Raw genomic sequence first — 22532 nt, forward strand, 5'->3', positions numbered from 1 at the left:
TGATACTCTCTCTGGACAGCCTGACTGACTGACAGGTGTGTGTGTGCATGATCCTGTGTTACTCATACTGTGGGGACATAAATCTGTTTACACAGTCATATTCCGGGGACCGGCTGTGGCTACAGGGGACAAAAAAACGAAGTAAAAATGGAAATTCAGTTTTATTATGAAGCCTTGATTTTAGATTAAGTTAGGTTTAGAGTCATGGAGGGTTAGGTAAGTTACAGCTGTGGTTAGCATTCCAATAAGTCTTCAATGTAAGTTGGTGTAATGTCCTCTGAAGTGATGGAAACACAAATGCGTGCGTGCGTGCGTGCGTGCGTGCGTGCGTGCGTGCGTGCGTGCGTGTGTGCGTGCGTGTGTGAACAGAAGGGAGCTTGCTTTGCCTCCAGCAAATCAATGTCCCCTCGAGGGAATGTGGAACCTGAGACAAAGAGCAAAAGCAACTCCGAGAGAAAGAAAGAGACGGTGTGTGAGAGAGAGAGAGGAAGCCCTGGGCAAACAGATTTTGCTCTCTTCCCCTAGTTCCAATCTCAGGTTCTTCACTCACAGACTTAAACATTTGTGTGAAAATATTTTGTTGGAAGAAATCAGTGAGGATGGTGAACTCAAACAGTAGGAAATTAACACCTGCCAGCAGCCTACATCCTGGTCAGGCTAAGAATCATACACCTGGTTCATTATCTAATCAGCTCCGGTGTTTCCAGAGCCAAAACAGTATGTTAAAACTGTGACACTAGCACCTGATTTCCTGCATTTTAAAATGATGCTTTCTGAAATGAAACAGAATCTAAATTTATTCTGAATCCAAAACAAGTCGAGTCCACAAGCCTGCAGTTTCCTCTAGTCTTTTTTAGTGTTTACTGAAGCTGCTCTGCTGCTCTGCACTTCAGCTAAAAGAACTGCTCCTTTGCTGTGGAGAAGTTAGCTCTACACACACTTCTCTCTAATCCCACTATATCATATCACTGTCTGGCTGTCAGGAGCACACTCACTGTTAAATTGTGTAATGTGTCTACAGTTTTGGAGGCTTAAGTCATTCTGGAGTACAAGGTTCAAGACTTCAGCGCGGACTGTCGAGTTGTTATAAAGGTTGGCATATAAGCCATTACTCAGACGCAACATGACTTGAATGTAAAATTACTGCATACACTTTTAGCCACGATAGCAGCATGACTCCTAGGATGGAAATGTCAGTCTGATGGTCAATTAGTCTACCACTTTGGTCCAAAATAAAATATGTATCTCAGCAAGTCCTGGATGGATTGTCTTGACATTTGGCACACATATTCACGCCCCGCTGCACCCACGCCTCCACCCAGGATGAATAAACACTTTGAGGTGTACCAACATATTCCCTATCACCAGATAAAATGTTTATTTTCCCACAACTAACCACTTCTAACAGACTTGCATTTACAGTTAATTTAAACTAATGATAAGAAAGTAAATCAAGATGAGAACATGGTGTATGAACCATTATCGTAACAGCTGCTACACATCGCTGTGTTAACATGGGGATGTTGGGCCCCAGTAACACAGCAGAGAGACCAGACGGCAACAATCTGATAATCACTGGTTGCAAAAATAAAAATATATATTCTCCATCCAGCTATGAGTGATTGCTGGATGTTACTGGAAGCTGCTGGTACGAAATTGGTCATAAAGAGGTAAATGGTGCTTCTTGCGCTTTCTTTAGCAACTAGCACCTTGCCCCAGTCACCTATAGTTTGCACGAAAGGCATCAATTTGTCTGCAAACTATGGTGGCCCTGAAAGGTCAAATGGACTGCAACTTAAGGAAATGCCAGCAAATAGACAAATGCTCCAAAAACACACAAAACAACAAAAGTTGACTAAAAAAAAAAACAGAAATTGTTTCTGGAAACACAAAAACTTTCAGAAATGACAGAAACCAAAAGGTTTTAAGAAAACTAAGATAGGCTTAAAAGAAGCAGAGCGTTCATCAGTGTTGCAAGGGAGCCAAAGATGCAGGTAATGTGTGTTTTAATCACATGATTCAGATACATCTCTGCTATTAGCGGTTTACTGTTAGCTTTTGTGATGCTTTTCTCTAATTCCGTTGTGTTTTCTTACACTTCTGTCGTGTTTTGTTTGTTTTGGCAGCATTTTGCTGGTCTTAAGTTGCAGACCATTTGACCTCTCTGTAAAGAGCGTGACACAAACAGAAAACTGAGAATATTCACCTTCAAAGTTAAAGCTGAACCTTTAGAAATGTGCTGGCGAATTTTCTCCATTTCCAGTTTTAAAGACACTTTTTAAAGTTTCGCTACAGCGTGGAGATTAAATGGTGAATGTCAGCTGATAAGTTGGCATCTTCCATGTAGGGCTGTGCGATATGACCAAAATCTCATATCCCGATATTAAGACATCTATCGTTCGATAACGATATAAATCACAAAAATGTTACATTTTCTGTAAATTCTGTGAATGTCGGGCAGCTGGACTTGCGTGAAGTGTTTCCAGCTGGGCGTCGCGTACCTGAAGTCGAGTGTTTAACTGATGCATGAAACGATACATTTTTAGACATAGGTTGTAACGGCCGCCGTTTTCTTTGTGAGTATTTATTACACAGCGTGCTGCGGGGAAAAGCCTGTTCTAACGTTTGAGTCTAAGGTTTATTTTTTAGCACCTGGCGGCTCTTTTTTGCTTCTCATCCGTAAATACTCTGCATCTTTCACGTGATTCAGTTTATTTTGAAAAGTCTCAACAGGATCTTGAGCTTTATTGTGAAAGGTTTATGTGGAAAATAAACAAGCGGACACGAGGTGGTTTTACCGTCGTTGTTGCTAACGACAACGCATAAAAACAAGCGCTTGTCCGTCTGTAATGTGGTTATATTAAATATAAGAGAAAGAGAGAACTTTAGGAAATTAATATAGCCACTACAGTGACCATCAAAATAATGAAAAAATATTGCCGTAAACAGTTTATTTTGCGACACCACGAAACAAACGATAGCGTAAAATGAAACGATAGACGTTTTTATATCGTCATCCGATATATATCGTTATATCGAACAGCCCTACTTCCATGCATTGTGGCAACTAAAGTGGCAACCAGTCTGGTGAAACACATTTTTCACTTACAACTGTTAGTTACCCAGGGTTCACGGATTGATCTCTAGGCCTGTGTGACTGAGACCTTACATTTTTAGCTAAAAGCACCAGCATATTCATCCATTCATGCTTTGGTTCATTCATCTGCTTTCTCTGCTAAAGGGATCCTGTCAAAACACCAAGTCATGTCACTGTTTTGATCAAGAGGGACCGAACCAGTTCCTCAAGTTATGACATTTCCAGGATAAACATCGATGGCTCAGTTCAAACTCAATCAAGCCAAAGAAGACTGGTTTCAGCAGAATGTTATTTTTGCCATGACCTTGTACACAGAAGGCAATAATGTAAATATTTTTGAGCGTGTCTCTATGTGTGCGTCTGATATGAAAGCTCCTCCACTGCTTTTCAGTGATAAGTGAGACTTCACTATAAATGAAACAACCAATGAACAGTCTGACAAAAACCTTGGATGATTTGAAAAGGTTGACTCCCGACTTGCATGATTCACTGACACTGTCTAGACACAGAAAATGTCTCTCTATTCAGTGAAACTTTCAAAGAGAAGCGTGATAAAAAAACCCTTCTCACAAAAAGAGGCCCCGGTTAAGTCCAGTGACTCAATGGCATAGTATAAATCTGTCAACCTCTACTTTAAAACCACTCACACAAGTTGACCTGCACTGTCTCCACAAACAAAGAAGATCAGAGCTAGTTTATTCAAGGAAAAACACATTTAGACAGACACAATTACTCTGTGGGTTCCAGCAGAGATAAATTCAACTAGTGAGTGGAGAAAGCAATACTGAAAGGTAAAGCAATAATCATCTTTACCTAGCCAATGGTGCTACAACCCCTTTATTACTCAGTTGGCTCCATAAAACCCAAATAAGCCCCATCTGAAAAGCTGCACTGTGTGTGTTAGTGCTTGTGTATCTTTATGCAGACAAATGGCTTTGCATGCAGGTTTGTGTGCGTCCAGTAAGACTTCTCCTGGTTCTGGGCAAAAAGAAGCAACAAGTGGGCAAATCTAATCTGATTTTGAACCATCCTTGGCAGTGGTGCACATGTGCAAACAGAAACTTTGAAGTGTTTTGTTTCAGCCACTGGCTACAAAGGGACAGAGGAGAGGAGAGGAGAGGAGGACAGCTTGCATATTTATTCAATCAGAATTAATTTATTTATATTCCTTCTTGCTGTCTCATCTCTAAGAGAGGAAAAGATATAAAACATGTTTGCATGCATTTACACAGAACATTCAACATCAGCAAGTCCCAGAATAGACAATAACCGCCTACCTTTCTCGCTCTCTTCTAATATGGATTTTATAAGGTAAAATGAAAAAAAAACAAACACATACTGTGCATGGGGACATTTTTTATGTGATTCTGGTTCTATTATCCCAGTCCGATATAGTCCTGGTTTAAAAAACATCCAAGTGAGACATGGATTTCATTAACAGACAGAAGAAAGTGAGAAAGAGAATTTTGACAAGTTCTCTAAGGTGCTGGGAACACTCTACCTTCCAAATAGCTTTAAAAAACTGTGTGCAAGTTCACCTCCAATAACTGCTGCTGTTTCAAAGGCGAGGGCGTCACACTCACTAATGACTTGGGCATATTTTTACTTTTGTGTACTGCACTTACAGGTCGTTGCAAAACAGTAACACTGTGGTATTATTTTTTATTTCAAAAGTGTCCTCACCTTACTTCAGCGTGCAGGGTAATACTACACTCACTGGCCACTTCATTAGTTACACCTTGCCATCCCTTTGTTGGAGACCCTTTTGCCTTCAGAACTGCCTTAATTCTTCATGGCACAGATTCAACAAGGTAATAGAAACACTCCTCAGATATTTTGGTCCATTATTTGGAATGAGTTGACTGTGGAGGCCATTTGAGTCTGATGAATCCATTGTTAGAGGAACAAGAGTTTGAAATGATGTAAGCTTTGTGACATGGCCTGTTATGTTACTTAAAGTACCCATCAGAAGATAGCTACACTGTGGTCATAAAGGGATGGACGTGGTCAGCAAGGAAGGCTATGAAGTTTAAATGGTGCTCAAGTGGTACAAAGGGGCCCCAACACCATTACATCATCACCATCAGCCTAAATCATTGATAGTGAGCAGGATGGATTCATGCTTTCATGTTGTTTACGAGACAATTCTGAACCTAGCATCCAAATGTCGCAGCAGAACTCTTTATCCGATCTCCTATTGTCCAATTTTGTTGAGCGTGTGTACAATGTAGCCTCAGCTTCCTGTTCTTAGCTGACTGATCTTCTGCCACTGTAGCCCATGTGCTTCAAGGTTCTGCATTCAGAAATGCTCTTCTGCACACTTTGGTTGACACAAGTGATTGTTTGACTTACTGTTGACTTGCTATCAACTTGAAGCAGTCTGGCCTTTTCCTCTGGCCTCAGCAAGTCATTTTCACCCAGAGAACTCCCATTCATTGGATATTTTGTCTTTGTTGGACCATTTTCTGTAAATCTCAGATATGGTTGTGTGGAAAAATCTAAGTTGTTGAAATACTCAGACCAGCCCAACAACCATTCAAAGTCACCTTTCTTCTCCATTCTGATGCTGTTTTTGAACTTCCAACAGGTCTGGATGCCTACAAGCTTAAATATATTGAGTTGCTGCCATGTGATTGACTAATTAGATATTTGTGTTAACAAGCAGAAGACCGGGTATACCTAATAAAGTGGCCCATGTGTTTTAAAAACTAGCTGCTGTTTTCCCTTCTTTTATATGCAAAACAACTCTGTTCTTTATAAAATTACACTAAATGGACTTAAGAATATTTTAGATAGTCCATATAAACCTATGTATAACACAAAGTACAGAAAAGCACTACAATAAAAACACACATATATATTACCTCTGAATATTTTCTTTTCCCAAAACACGATCTCCAGATGGGTCCAAAGGTGAGGGCAGCAGGTTGAGACAGGAAGCTAGAGACTGGCTGGAGTCTTCTCTGGACACTGTGCACACAACCAAACAGACATGTAATGAATTCAAGTTGTTTTCTCTAACCCCAGGTGACAATCTGACTGACAACATATGTTAGCCTAAGAAAATTCACAGCTCTCTGTTTCAATCTTCTTTTGAGATGAATTAGAGCTATAAAACTTGGATCAAAGAGGTTATTAAAATTCAGTAGTGTACCATTGGAACCATGACAATACCATCAGTTGTTGTTTTTTGTGTTTCTTTACAATTATGCCTACATATTCAATGGCACATTTAACAGGCCAACATAAAAGACAGTGAAATAAAAGTTGGATATAAAGCCAAGATTTGTTATTTCTTTATGTCTTAGCAAAGGTCTCTGTCTCTCTCACTGTCCCTGTGTGATTCCACAGGGCATGAGTCACCATAGGAGTGAGAACGCAGAGCCCTGTGGGCCATAAATTGCTGTGAAACTGCTTGCTTTTTAATAAAGGCTTCAACAAGCCACCTGAGAGGGGTCAAAATGAGGAGTACCGATGAGTGCGTGGGCGTAAGGGATTGTGAGATGGGTGTGTATCAAATTGTGTACGTCTGTGTGTCTGCATACATCTTTATATGAACCTGTGCATGTATCTGCGCGTGTCTGTATTGTGTATTCTGCGTGAATGTCTGTTACGGTGTGTTTAAATGAGTTCCTATAATTTGAGTTTGTGGAAGAACCTTACTCTTCTAATGCCAGCACAGAGTCTTAGTCCCTTGACTTTATGAGAACAATTCATCAAACCTTTAATTTCATGCTACAGTCTGCAAACCATTAGGTCTAATGACTAAGCATGCACGCTTGTGTGCTAGTGTGTATATTAATGATGGTGCCTCCCTTAGCTCTGCATCAGCCAGTGCCTGTAGAGATCTTTTCAGTGTGTGTGTGTGTGTGTATGTGTGTGTGTTTTGACTGGCTGTGTGAGTGAACCACCCAGCCTCCCAATGCTCTTCAAACCCCATAAGCATAGGAAATTCTGTTTATTAGGACTGAAGCTCCCATTGTATTCTTTACTCCTCAGTGCTGCTGAGCATTTTACTTTATTTGACTGCAACTGCAATATTCTAGGAGCCCATCTGGGACTTAAATATGGCCTAGAAATAGATGAATCCAACCTCACATTAACATATAATTTCACCGAGAGATCTGTTGATAAGAGACAAAGCTAGACATGCTTGGATAAAGAGTCGAGCTGACGTAAACGCACCCCGTCGCTGCGTTGTTGTAGTCCCTGTGTCTGAGCAACATGAAGCACAGGAATGGAGTGTGATCACAAGCTTATGTTTACCCCGTTGAGTCATTTTCTTCGTGTGTTGCACTCAACCAAACATCAACTGTCTATATCTGTGCGGTTTGACGCATATTAATACGAACTAAACCTTTGCAAGCACAGATCAGAAATATAATCAGTACAGACAGTAACTGCAAGAGCTTTTGATTTTGCTCAGTTATGTCTGTGCAAAACCCAGCACTGCTGGTAAAATCGAACCCTTTCACTTTAACATTGACTCATAACAGAAAAATCCCATTTTTAAGACATGGATGCAATAAAAACCAATACATGAGCACACACAGAGTTTCTCTTAACAGATTTGTGTGGTGGTTACACTGCACTTTTTCAGTGCAATGCTATTCTTATGTGTTGTATGAAAGGAAGCTGGGGTTCAGGGTGTTTGGCACTCCTAGGCTGCACCGTAGCAGGGCACGAACAACAATTTTCCTCCGATAGACACTTTTCAGCTGTGACGCATGTCAGGAGAAGTGTGACGGAAATGCCAGAACAGCAAAGGAGATGAATTGGTGTAAATGAGGCAGCTACATCAAAGTCCTAGCATGTGTTGAAAGAAGCAGGGAGAACACTGGTTTCATGCATTAAGGTGATGAGGGAGAAGTGTGCTAATAAAGGAAAAGGAGAGGCAGAGATTGAAGCAAAACAAGACAGGGGAGAGACTTTGACACCAGAGAGGAAGGTGAGAGAGGAGATATCCACTTTAATCAAAACAGATACAGATATAAAGGGAAATGTAAACGACATGAGTAATGTAACCTATAAACATTAGTCTGGGGGGCCAGAACTGTCCTCACAGAGGGTCCAATCTGGCCCCCCAGACTGGATGGATTAGCAAAGTGTGAAAGTCGCAAAGAAGTCTTTGTCATTGTAGTAAATGGGCGTGCAAATCATGAATCATAAAGAGTAAAAGAACTTGTTTAATTCCAAAAGATATATCAGGGTTGTAACTTATGATGCAATTGTTTAATTGGGCTGGGTGGCTGAGAATGGTGAGATCATATCCAGTCACATGGAGTCCATTAACTCCCCTACACAGAGTTCTTCTAGAAACAAGTCCCACTGCATAGGAGGCATCTTGAAAAGCTATTTTGAAGTATTATCTAAATGAACTTTGCATGTAGAGAATCATCAGTGAAATCTGCTAAGAACTGGTTAAAAGGATTAAAAATCGCCATCTTTACTGGTTGCAGAGTTCTCTCACTGATTTCTTACAATGTCACCACCCAATACGCAAATGTTTATTATGGCAGAAACAGCAGAAAAAACATTACCATGTCGATGTCGCTGATCATCGGAGAGATCCAGATCTAACATGAGGTCGTCTTCATCCAGCTCCGAGGAACCCAGGTTGTTCAGAACATCCTGATGAGAAAGAGCAAAAACACAAACCTGAAATAAACTCCGAAACGGCGAGCGATAAAGCAACGACTAATTATTATCCTCACAATAAAATAATACACGCTGGTGTTATTTTTCCTGCTTTTGTAAAATGAACAAAAATAAAAGACAATTTTTTGCCTGATGTTCTTATGATAGATCATTTTAATACAATTTCAGTGAGGTAGTCGTTAATCAAAAAGGTTCTGAAAACAAACGCTGCAACGCAGAATACTAATTACTATATGACAACTTTATAAAAAATTATAAAACGATTCTCATCAAAGTAATCCAGGTGGGTCAGAACAATCAGAAGAAGAATCACTTAGCTGAAGAAATTAATCAGTAATGATAAGAATACAGTTATTTTTAATAGTGCACTGTATTTCTTCCCCCATTCTGCCTGCATTTAATAAGATATTTAGTTCTTCATCATTACATCCAAACTATCGAGAACAAATTGCTCCTCTTGTTATGTAGGGACGATTAATAAAGGGTTTCGTTTGAGAAAGTGATGAGTGTGCTCAATGAGGCTGTAGTTTGGTGCAGCCACTGTCAGCTTTTACCATGCTTCACAGGCTAAAAATTGCTGATGAATAAACAAGAGAAAAAAACAACTGGAAATCTACAGGAATTTATTCCCCGTGTCAAAAAAAAAGAGGCAGCCCCTTCTGATGACTGAGTTTAAATTAATTCTCTTATGTAAAAACCAGTGTTCTCCAAACTTCAGCAATAATAATCCAACAAGAAAACCTCCCTCCACCTTGGGTGGCCTTGAAATATCAACGTTATCTTCACTGACGTTACGGTTTTGAAATTTTTTACAAACTCTTTAAATTTCAGAAAATAACTGATAAGATTTTCCTAATCCTTCGTGTCTTAAATGAGCTATAGCCACAGCAGCGCAGTGAGTCATGCTTCATCACTTAACACCAGATATTCACTTGTAATCTTTCAGCAAAAGCTTCCATGTTCTTGGCATTATGAGGTTATAATGACGCAGTAAGATGTGTTTCCTTTAAGTTCAGCTGGATTTTAAAAGTCAATACTGCCATCCAATGGTTACAAATGGGTAAATTCACTGCAAAAAACACACACAAATATAGTGTGGCAAATACATGTATTAAAACACTGCACTTTCCTGCCTAACAGGAAGTGTACTTATAGGCTTTATTTATCAGCTAATATAATATTTATGAGACACTTCTACATAAACTCATATATGTCAACCTCCCTAGGAACATGTTTTTAGCATCTGCAGGTCTCTGTTGACTCAAATGAAAATCACAACCCGGGTGTCAGTGCAATTCTGCATCAACATGTAGTGTAAGTGGGTAGCATTCCTGTCCTGGTTGTACTGGTAGAAATATCTTCCCTGAACTTGTGTGCACTAAAAATTTACAAACCAAAACCAGAGCGAAATACCAGCATTCACAAACTACCAAGTACCAGTCTGGTACAACATCTACAGATTAAAATGCATCAGAAAATCCAATAACCATCTCTGTTCACCCCTCATCACTGTTGTTTGGACATAAACTGCCTCCGAGCGACTCTCTGTATCGATCTCCTCCCATCTGAACCTCAATGCTCAGTGGCATCCCTGACCATTAAACACACCTCTGAATTTCAAATCAGTTGACTTTATGTTCTCCAAAGCAGCAGTTACGCGTTTATGAACATTCAAAATTATATCCTTTCCTTTCCCCCTCTGGATGGCGGTGCGGTAAACATCAGAAAAAGCTCCAAACGCATTTCAGTGTAATGCGCCTGAACACGTAAGCCCTCATTTCAGGCATTAAAGCTAATAGCTAAAAGGTATTGGGAAAAGAAATGAAGAGCCATACTGTGTGATGCTACTGCATACAGACTTCATTTGAAGCAAAATTACCCATTTTAATGTGCCCCTCCAACCACAGAAATGTGTTAATACGATTTTACAAGCCTGAGATGTCACCTTTTTTACATCACTAATGTGAGTTGAATGAGTATAATCCTTGAGTTAATAGAGATAATATCAGATTCTGCTCTCATTAAAAAATGGCTCCATCTCTTAAATGCCAAGCAGAATGACATCCAAAACAGGGATAAGAGGAAGCAAGAGATTCTCTCTGTCCATAAAAAGCCAGCGGTTTCCATTCGCACTCTGTAAAAAATACCACATATACAGTCTATGAAAATTACATTTATTCACTTCTTTAAGGTGGCGAATGCATTAGTATCACAGCAGAGCAATTTGGCTTTGCAGCCAGGTATTATGGCTGCAGATATTTATGGAGTAAAAAATGACTTCCTTTCTGTCTGAGCAGACGATTCGCAGCCAGTTGTGTTTACAGTGCGCCTGAGGGCATGAAGGATTGAACGTCCAGTGAAACTTTTGTTGAATAACACCTACTTGTGGGGGAAAAAAACCTTGTTTCACAACTTAACACCTGACATTTGACATTTTCTAACAGCCATCACTCAGTACAGAAACACCAGTCGTCCAAGGCTGAAGCAACCCGAGTAAAACGTTTTCATATTCAACGGGCGATTCGATAAGAGAAACAAATCCAGATTCTTGCACTGCTGACTCTGTAAGAAACTCGCTCCGAACACGTGGTTTAGACTGACAGAGCTACATTTCCAACTTCGGTAGCAAGAAATCTTTTTGAAAAGATTAAGAAGATATCACATATTGCAGGTTAAGATTTATTTCAGGTCATCCTGGAAGGCCAGCTGAAAGTTTGCAAGCATTTTGACAAGTCAGAGCAGGAACTCACAGGCAAATTTAACAACACAAAAAACAACTTCAACTCTGACACGAGGCTTTCTCGGAGAAAAAGTGTCGATCATACCAGCTTTCAGATCCTCTTTACAGTGAAACAAGTGAAGACATATTTATTTCCAGTATCAAATCTTCATGGTCTGCGACGTGTACAGTCGGGGGAAATTACCATGGAGCACTAATTCAAGGATCAGTTTGTTGCCATATAAATAGCTTTTATTATTACTATTATTATTATTACAGAATACTCATTCTCAATCTGCAATAAATAATAAAGAATATATTTGAATTTTCATGAGCTAGCTGTCAGACTTACATATAAAGAAAGCGATTACAATTTGTTACTTTTTGTGACTTTTTCTTTTAATTTCATTATTAATTCTTGCTTTTATTCAGCTGACTAGATTTGTTTGTTTCGACATAATTTTTAATAATTCAAAATGTGTTTTAGCACAGTTTTTGATCAGAGTTTTAAAATGTGTTTTACTATTATTGTTATTATGTATTGTTGTTTTTCTTACTACTACAATAACTGAACAACACATTTGAACAGTCTCAATAAAATATGTGCACCAAAGCCTCTCAAGAGCTGACAACCAGTTAAATAAAACCTAATTAATTAAGAACAATAACCTTGCTTATAATAATAATAATAATAATAATAATAATAATGTGATAATTTACTGCTGCCTTGATCCCAGGTACTTGTCTATCTTATCTGAGTGAATATATTCAAGTCTGAGTTTTGTTAAACAGTCGATTCTTGTTTTGACTTCTTGTGATGTTTTTGATTCCTGTTTTCATCTCATGGTTTTCTTGGTATTAATTTTCTCTGTTAGGATTCTGTGTTTTGGATCATGTCCTCAGTGATTGTCAGCTATTTTGTATTGCGTGAGCGCTGCTCTTTATAGTCTCCTGTTTTTTTCGATTATATTTCCAGTATCTTGAGCACGACTTCCTGGTTATTCCGAGTTCTGGTTACTGTTTAGTGTTTATGGAGTCTGGATGCCTGTTAAGATGAATTACTGTTATAATGTTTGATGGTTGAATTTCAATTTCTCTTTTGAGCTTGTTAATTTTCATGAGTGTATTTGCCTTGTATCTGTCCTCTTGTTTAGTCCAAGTCTTCTTATGTCCACATTTAGTTATGTGTCTTTGGGTTGTTTGTGGTTTCCTTTGGCATATGTTTTCTGCAGTGTCTTCCCTTGAATTTTGCTTCCTGTCTGACTCCCATGATTGCCCTGCCTATGTGTACCTGTCCCTTATCCCTAACAGTCCTTGTGTTTATATATACTCTAGTCCTCCTTATGTCCTTTGTCCTGTTGAGTGACTCTCGGTGTGAGCTGTCCTTCACTTGCTCAGGTGTTTCCTGGTACTTTCTTGCATTACGATCCACAATTTTGTAGTTTAGGACTCTGATAATCCACAATAAAGTTTTACATTTCCTTTAGTGCTCTGCCTGCAGTGTTCTGTGCTCTGGTCCTCTGCACGACAATCTACACACTAACTTTGACAACTGCATACTTCAAAACCACCTTAAATTCGTGTTTATTTTCCAGCATTTTGGCTCATCTAGTCACTGGTGCGTATAAGTTGCAAGATTTTTTCCCCATAAACCATTACTGTCAGGGCTCTGCAGTATAACCATTGTGCATTAGCCTCAGAGAAAATCATTTGATTTGAACTTTCAAGTATATCATAATTGGTACTGCTTTTATGTGCTGTCTCGGGGCCAAGAGAGCATATAATACCAGTATGTGCGAACATCCTCTCTGTTTTTCATTTCCAAACCAAACCGTCTGCTTGTGGTCATTACAAATTCTGTCTTGGAGAGGAAGTGAATCCTTATCTGTGTATGATTAATACAAGTGCCATTTATGCTATCAAGCCTGCACAAGGCAACAATCAGACTGAGAAATATGAAAACAAGAGCCACTCTGTATTACAACACTGTCTAGCAATCAAGAGACTGTTGATGGTTGATATGCATAAGTAAAACAGTCAATGTAAAGTGAATTGCAGAGGAATTATTCTGCATATACATATCCATCAGACTACAAACTAAAATCCATGTTCAAAGTTGTTTGTTCTCTGAGATAAGAGACAATTCCCCAAGAATGTTTTTTTTAGCCACTTTTGAGTGTAATCATTGTCAGACTGTCACAGTATTATCACAGCTGTCATTGAGAGACTTATGAGCAAACAGCACTGAATATGGTGACAAAATAAATATCTCACAGCTTCTCAGAGGGATATCAAAAAACAATAACTACTGGAATGAAATCGCCAAACAGCTCAAGCAAACATCGGCTTCAGTCCACAGCGGCACGTCACAGTTTATCTTTGCAAATTTAACAAATTAGTCATTTGTCACTGCAAACTAAATCTTTAGTTTTTTGTATTGTATCCTTCAGCCGTTCTCTGTTTTGCGTTGCATAATCACTGTATCCCACAGGCTCTGTAACACATTACCACCATAATCATCCAAACAGTATACGTATAAACAATAAGCAAACCATTTGTATCCAAGTCATGCCCTCACTAAGTTTAGTTCTGTATTTAATTAGAAAGCTCATCATAACAAACACGAAAATATCTAAATTCACACTTAGGTCTATACCTAACAGCTACCCCACAAATTTACATGACGGTAACAGTGGTGATGCATAATTTAATACTCACTCCCAGGCTCGTACCTTTCCTTCATGACTCAGGCCCCTGACGGGCCCTTTATATACAAAGAAAAGGAAAAGAAGACATTCCTTCATCTTTACTGAAGTGTGCATTATGTCCAGAGACAGATGCAATGAGTAAGGTACAAAGGACTTGTATTAGGGGTTGGAATCACACAATCCCTCATAGTATGATACAATACCATAGCAATGAGGGATTTGGCAATACACTTCAAGACCATCATCTACACCTGACATGCATTCACCGACCAAGAATCAGAGTGCAGTAACCCTGCCATATTCAAGTTGGCACGGTGAAACTGCTGATCTGCTGGCAATTTCCCATACAGCCATCCATAGTGTTTACAAAGAATGGTCCAAAAAAGAGAAACTAACCAATGAGCATGCAGTTCTCTGAGTGAAAATGCCTTGCTGATGCCAGAAGTCAGATGACGTCTGGCTTCTTATCAGCTAGACTGCTTCTAGCTGATAAAGAAAGCAACAGTAACTCACACAAACACTCGTTACAAGCCAGGTATGCAGAAGAGCATCTCTGAATGTACAACAGCAGAAGACCACTCCGGGTGCCACTTCCTGTCAGTTTAAGAGCAGGAAACTGAGGCATGAAATCATGGATCCATCCTGCCTAGTATCAAGAGTTGGGGGATATTTTATTGTCACACTTTGGGCCCCATTTGGGTACCAATTGAAAATCATTTAAATGACACAACCAGCCTTGCTGAGCATGTACATCCCTTAGTAAAAATCTGTGATTTGACGAACCACTTTTCCCTAATCCGTTTGTTAAGTACCACTAAAAAGAATCAAGAAGTAGTGATCCTCATTAACCTGTTCCACCTCTACAGTGTATACTTCTGCATTCACCATTTCATTTACAGTCGATTCAACAGCGTCTCATTTCAAAATGTCACTTCCCGAGATTGTCAGGACACTTACTCACCACCAACATACCATCACACCAACAGTTTACAACATTTTTTCTGAGTCAAAGCTAAAAAAGTAAACAGAGCTATGTCTGCATTGCTGAGGGCATGCTGGAATATTTAGTGTTTGCATAGCCAGAGGCATGAGCACTGAGTGAGATTAGGCCGGATCCTTTATTACATTACATATTAAACGGCATTGCATTAGTGGTTGGCTATGATTGAGGCCAATTACATCTTCTCTTTTTATTCCCTTTCAAAAGAGACACAATTTTATACTTGAAATGACAATCAAGTAATCAACTGAAGAGGGTATTTTTCCCCTCGTTCTTATCTTTATGTGTATTGTTGAAATTAAATGTAATCATTTAAAACATGATTTTAAATAGCAAACCATCTTCATCCAGACAAGGATTTTTTTTAAATCTCTTTCTTTACTAATAAGCCTGTAAATGCATTTCAAATAACCCTTCATGTACACTGAGTATAGGTGTGCCAGTATGAACAGGCAGTACAGTGTTTACACCAGCTGTGTTTACACAGCAGTGGCAAAAAGTAAGGTCAGAGAGTCGTAGCACTACTTTAATAATGACTTGAAATTGTTAGTGAAAGTGACCAAACCCAGCAGCATTTCCACAAGTATCCTCTTTAAGGGTCCTTTAGCCAGCGTGAAAGTTTTACATTTAGAACTGCACAACTTTTATTCAGCACCAGTATACCCCAAGAGTATTGAGGGTATCTGCTGTTTACACTTGATTCAAGTTTGTGGACATTACGGGTGTTTTCACTCCTGCACCGTTGAGTCTGTTTCCATTAAATCCTGGTTCGTTTTCTCCCTTAGTGTAGTTTGTTTGTGCAGATGTTTATGTGTTAATTGCACTCAGCTGTGGATCAAAACAAGACGCTTTGGAGAAGATAGGTCCAGCTCCAGATAAACTCCAGTGGGGTTTGCTTTTGGCATAAATGTGATCCAACTTTGATCCGATCCAACTACTGTGTGTATGCTGAAAGTTCGAGCTAAACACCTTCCTGTAGCCAGCTATGCGGCGCATTCTGGGATGCAGCAGAGACATGCACAAATTACACAAACTATAGCAACTAGCTGTAAAATTGACCAGTGGCTCACTTGGTATGCACAATTGGTTGCTACTGCATTTATCACAATAAAATCAATTGTCCCTCATCATGTTAGCTATGTTCCTGAGGAGAATTTCTTTGACTCATGGCCAACAGAGTGGCGTGGCCAATATGTGATCTGAGATGCGTGGATTTAATAAAGTGCCTCCATCACTGACCAAAAAGACAAAACTCCCATTGGCAACTCAACACAAATGAGTATGTATGCATGATATGAAGCAACACAACACCAGACAAATAATAAAGCACAAAAGTGCTTTAAATATACAGAAACACATAGATACAAACATACACACACACACATCAATATATTTTTAACTTTTTTTTCTTTATACTTTTATTTCCTTTATTTAAAGATGTGGAAATGCATTATAACCTCACATAAATATATGACTTGCTGATGTAAAAAATATATATAAATAAAAAATAGTTTACCGCAAATGTGCACAAACAACTAATGATGACATAATCATCGAAGGGCACTGCTGTCGAATAAACACACAGGCAAACAAACACAGAAAGCTTAAGACCTACCAGGCTCCCGAGTTTAGACGATGAGGAGTTGTTTCTGTGTTTGAGCAGACCACATCCCTCCATGCCGGGGGCTTCTCTGTGGTTTCCATGGATACGAGGACCACCAGCCCCCTCGGACGAGGAGCGCAGACGTCTTTCCATCCGCATCACCTCGTGGTAGGGGCTGGCACTGCTGCACAGAGAGGCTGGAGGAAAGAATGAAACAAAGAGAATTACACAGTCAGACAGATGGAGAGAAATAATGAATTCAGGTGAAATTGTTATAACAGTGATTCCACAAGCATAGATGTAATCATGTTTTATTGTATTCCTAATGGAGTCAGCCCTATTTCCTGTTAGAGAAGGGCTTTTGTTTCATGAAACTAAATCACAATGTTTTTCTATATTCAGCATTTTAAACGACATTCAATCTTCCATATACGAAGCTTTTCAGCAATATTGCTTTTGGTCAAATGCTATTTATTGTTTTTTAATAATCAGGTTTTGTCTGAGTTCCAACACCAAGATTGCTGTGTAACAATAAAAGTAGACAATGAATGGGAAATTTCAGGGGAAATACTCCTCAGACGGATAAATGAAAGATTGTTATAATTGCTCTACTTTGATCTCCTAGAAGACTGAAGTGAAAACAGAGAGACAATACCACATCCTGTCAGTAAGCAAGAGGAGACACACACGCACAAAAACAAGACTTTGTATGAGCCCTTTTATCTTCCTTCTTTCTTGCTACACTTACACACTGTTACCTGAACCTATACACACGCAAACAACAGGTATGTAAGTCGGTAGTCTTCATGCAAACACTAAGCAGACATGAGAACCCTGAAGAAGTGCCATGATTGCATCTGTAACTACACATGGAGTTACAACACATTGGGACCCTTATTGTAGACTGTTCAAATGTTTGCACAAAAATTCCTTTTTTGTAGAGTCAACAGATGAGCTTATCTGTCTCAGTGATAGTCTGTCTGTAGTTCTCACTGCCTGGAAGCCAGAAACTCAAAGTGTAAATCAATATTCAGCTACTTTCCTTCAGGAGGGATTGCAACATGCTGTGTGTGTCTGTGTGTTGCTAAAATAGGCCATTAATACCATGTTACGTGTTTGCTTGCAGACAGTCCTTCAATCAAGCCATGTTTCAACTGCACAACTTATTATTGCAGCTGTTCATACCTTGAACAGTTGCAATAATCAAGGTTACAGTCAGTCCTTCTAGAGTTTCTAACAGAAGAAAAAAAAGGCATGGCAAATTGGGAGCATCATCAAAGTGTATCAATGCCCAGATTTTATACAGGAAACGTGAATCTAAAACCTTGGAGTTGATGTTTTGAACATGACTAAACCTTGGTGGATCATCAAGTTTCTTATCAGTCTCTTCAGTTTCAACTGTGAAGATAACAAAACAACAATTTAGCGGTACAGTGGTTACCACATTTGTCTCACAAGTGAAAGATCCTCAGTTCAAGAACGTGAGGAAACACAAATCCAGTCAGAAGGCGACATAATGCCAGTACTAAGCCCGGATAAAAGAGAGGACTGCATCAGAAATGGCATCTGGCATAAAATTGTGTGAACCAAATCAAACGAGTGGATCCATCTGCTGTGGCGAAGAAAATAAGGGAGCAGCCAAAAGTGCCTGTATTGCCGGTATGCAACTGACCTCTGATTCCTCATCAAACAGTTTAGACAGTCCTCCCAGTGAAACCCTGGACTTCATGTTTGAATGATTCAAATCTTCTTCTTCTTTCGCCTGGTGCCTTTAGGGCTCGCCACAGCAGATTGTCTGCTTTCATCTCACTCGATCTCTAACATCCTCTTCTGTCGCTTCTGTGGTCTTTCTCTTGTCCTTCGCCCTGGGAGCTCCATATTCAACATCCTGTGTCCAGTATATCCACTGTACTTCCTCTGCACATGTCCCAACCGTCTAAACCTTGCCTCTTTAACTGTCTCTAAACCACTCAACCTGAGCTGTTCCTCATTTCTAATCTTTTCCATTCCGGTCAGTCCTAACAAAAATCTTAGCATCTTCAACTCGGCCTCTTGTCTTTTTTGTAAGTGCCAAACCATACATCATAGCAGGTCTCAGTACCATCTTGTAAACCTTTCTTTTCACTCTTGCAGCTTCCTTCTGTCACAAATCACCCCGATAGTCGTCTCCACCCACTCAACCCTTTCTTCTTCACCTCTCTTGAGCACTCTCAGCTGCTTTGGATGGTTAAACACGGGAATGTAAAGTTATCTACCTTCCCTATCTCCAAGCGTATCAGTATACCAACACACTTCTCTATTCCTGCTGCCCTCTCTCCTAAGCATCTCCATACCTCCACATGTATTCCTGTGTAATAAACACAATAGATTCGTGTTTTTAGTAACTACAGAGAGGCAAGTAATTGTCAGAAATCCTAATAATGGGCTGAAGGTTTGAGCAGAATCGTTGTGTAGAATTTTTTTGTTGTTACCAGAGAAAGTCTGGCAAGAAGAAAGTGTCAATTGTGTTGCAGCAGCTGGAGGTGAATTAAGAATAACATTAACAAATCAGCTTTATTTGAGAAAAACACTTTCAATGTGACGCTTACTGTTTCAGTCAGTCCACAGCTGCCACTAATTTAATATACTGAAAGGATTTTTCCAGATTAACTGCCTGAACTGCTGCAAGAAGGACTGACAGCCACACGAGTTTCAAATCTGATTTGAAATTCATGTTGCCGATTTCCAGCTCTAATTCGTTTATTGTCTGGAAACATTCTCACTCCAAACTTTGAATTAGCAAACAATTTGGAAGCAAACAATGCAAAGGCATTATGCTCCGTATGTCAATACAAATCATCTTGTAGTCTGCAATCATCAAGTGGGAACAAGCTGTGAGACATGAGAATAATATCATTTTAAATCTCGATTATGCCAATTTACAGCACCTCCACTTATCAGCTTCCTGGGAGAATCTCTTTGATAGGCTTGGTAATGAACTCTCAAGATTTTTATTGGCATTCTAATTCACACTTGTACAATCACGCATAGGGAAGTAATAAAACCAAACAACACTGAAGTAGCAGGAGCATAGCATCACTTTAACTTCATAATAAATGTTTACTGTCAAACTCATTTCAGCAGAGATGAATGTGGATCTTTTTTGATGAAAATGTAACAGTGATTATATTAACAGCAATTTGTTCAGATCATACTTACAAATGAACATCTCCAATAATACAATAATTGTGTTTCCATAATTTTTTTCATGGAAAAACAGCAATTTAGGATCCGACAATGATTCACGTTCAATATGTTCGCATGCATCAGTATGTGATGCAGGCCCACGACATGTTTGAGGACAGTGAGACAGTGATGAGGTGTACGGTAGGAGTAACAGATGAGTTCAAGGTGGGGGTAGGATTACATCAGGGACTGGGCCTGATGAGCCCTTTCGTGTTTGTAGTGGTAGCGCAGAACTCTCTTTCGACTATAGTGTTTGATGACATTGCAATCGCCCCTGAGATTAGGTAGCAGGTGGAAGAGAAACAGGAGAGGTGGAGGTATGCTCTGGAAAGGAGGAATGAAAGTTGTCTGTGAACGAGAAGGAAACAGGTGTAATAATGACGATTCAATGAGCAGAAGGGGTGAAGTCGGATGAGTTTAAATACCTTCACCTGTCTCATGCAAATCGAAGCAACAAACGGTGCATAACAGAGGGGAAGAAAAGAGTGCAGCCAGGGTGAAGTAGGCGGAGAAAAGTGTTAGGGGTGATTTGTGATAGAGGATAACAGCAAGAGTCAAAGGTAAGGCCTACAAGATGGTAATAAGGCCTGCTATGATGTATGCTATATTGCCATAAGTATTTATTCACCCACCCAAATAACTAAATTCAGGTGTTTCAATAACTTTTATAGTCACAGGTGTACAGATCAAGCACCTAACCATACACACTGCTTCTGAAAACCTTTGTGAAAGAATGGGTCGCTCTCAGGAGCTCAGTGAATTCCAGCCTGTGCGACAACTCCAATATTCCACAGTCAACTATTACTGGTATTATAACAAAGTGGAAGTGATTGGGAACGACAGGAACACACCCACAAAGTGGTAGGCGACATAAAATCACAGAGTGGGGTCAGTGAATGCTGAGGTGCGTAGTGTGCAGAGTCAGTTGCTACAAACTTAATGTGACCTTCAGATTAGCTCAAGAACAGCATGTAGAAAGCTTCATGAAATGAGTGTCATATCATGATATCAATCAATACAGCAATTCCAAACAAGACAAGCCCAGGCATGTCTGAGAGCAAGAGCAATGTGTCAGCTTCTCATGATGATGATTTAGTACCAAATGTGTTTCGCCACTTGAGGCAAAAACACATCATCAGAATCCATACGACGTGGAGATACTAGCAACTGGTCATGTGCAACCAATAGTAAACAAATTACTCCCCCAAGCATCGCTCGGTGTGACAGGACGAGCAAACAGTGGAATGAAATTACTGATTCGGTTACATAGCAGAAAAGCATTCGACTTATACTGTGTCACCACTATTGCACTGTAATGCTGCTTCTGCTGGCACCTTGTGGCAACAGATTCACACTTTCAATTAGGTAGTCTGTCATCACTGACAGTAACTCGCTGGAAAAGGAGGATAGAAAATGCCCTCATTTTGTTTGCAGTAATAAATGCTCCTCTCTGTCGCTGCAATTACAGATAAAATGTTGTTCAGTAGTTTTTTTCTCTATATCTTCTAAACTGTCATCAAAATCATGATCGTAAGTTCAAAAATATTGTAAAATATTGTGATATCATTTTGAGCCCTTTATTGCCAAACCCTACACTGGTGTTTTTGAAAATGCCTTATCTATTCGAGTCAGTACAGTGAGTCTGTGTGTTTAAGTCATAAAGAAGTACAGTGGAAAGAAGTACAAGACAATAAAAGTGTCAGAGTGAAAAAAGTGTATGTGTGAAGTTAAAGGCTTAGTTTCCAGCAAACGTAATGTGTGTACATTTTTTTCTTGGTTTGTGTTTCTTACACCATGGGATCAATCCAGCTCTATGACTCTCACTGACCACATACGCCGTATATATTTGTATGCCTGTGGCTTTGGCTTTGCATGTAAATATATTATTTACCTGCAAGCGGTTGCTTGAATTCCATACCTGTGTGTGGTTTCCTCAAGTGAGAGGGTCTGGGTTCGTGGCAGCCGCAGAAGCTTCCTCTTTCTTGAAAAGATCGCGTGGTTCTTGCCTTCCTCTCTGACTGCTCAGGGTTAGAGTGGCAGCCCTCACTGCGTACGACGCACGCCTCGCTCTCACTTGTGGTCTCTGTGTGGTAACCTGTCTTCCTCTCTAGGTCCAAGTCCTCCCTCTTCTCTGCTGACAACTCTTTCCTCGCTTCCTTCCTTTCCTCCTCCCTCTCCTTCCTCTCCTCCAGTGACTGTTCCTGCAGAGGTAGGCAGGGTACGGCCGTCTCAGGCTCCGAGACGGAAACGGCAGTCTCATAGTCCGTGTTGTTGGCTGTGCTGGTGTCCGGGAGTAAGGGTTTTTCAGTGCTTGATTGGGCAGGAGTGAAGAAAACCTGAGGAGAAGGCATTTTATTTAGTATGTGCAGAGTTCAAATTTCTCACTGGCAAGATAATGAAGCAAAAAGCTAACAGTTTACATAGAGAAGATCGCCCTTCAGCTAGCATTTAAAAGGTGGATGTTTGTGTTCTCATGCACCAAAGTGCACATGTTTAGACAGCAAAATAATGCAGTCTTTACT

At 39.8% G+C, this 22532-nt stretch overlaps 1 protein-coding gene across 5 annotated transcripts in view; it reads right to left on the minus strand.

Moving 5' to 3' along the window:
- Positions 1-22532, minus strand: part of ccser1 (coiled-coil serine-rich protein 1) — a 125031-nt gene that overhangs the window by 95527 nt on the left and 6972 nt on the right. For all 5 annotated transcript variants that reach the window (XM_039620935.1, XM_031760298.2, XM_039620934.1 and 2 more), the window contains 4 exons: positions 21929-22346; positions 16798-16982; positions 8638-8728; positions 5962-6067 (listed from right to left, as the gene is read on the minus strand). In XM_039620935.1, coding sequence (XP_039476869.1) covers positions 5962-6067; positions 8638-8728; positions 16798-16982; positions 21929-22346 — 800 coding nt within the window. The remainder of the gene's footprint in view (positions 1-5961; positions 6068-8637; positions 8729-16797; positions 16983-21928; positions 22347-22532) is intronic.

Source organism: Oreochromis aureus, linkage group 12 (genome assembly GCF_013358895.1).
Source record: "Oreochromis aureus strain Israel breed Guangdong linkage group 12, ZZ_aureus, whole genome shotgun sequence".
Taxonomy (NCBI): domain Eukaryota; kingdom Metazoa; phylum Chordata; class Actinopteri; order Cichliformes; family Cichlidae; genus Oreochromis; species Oreochromis aureus.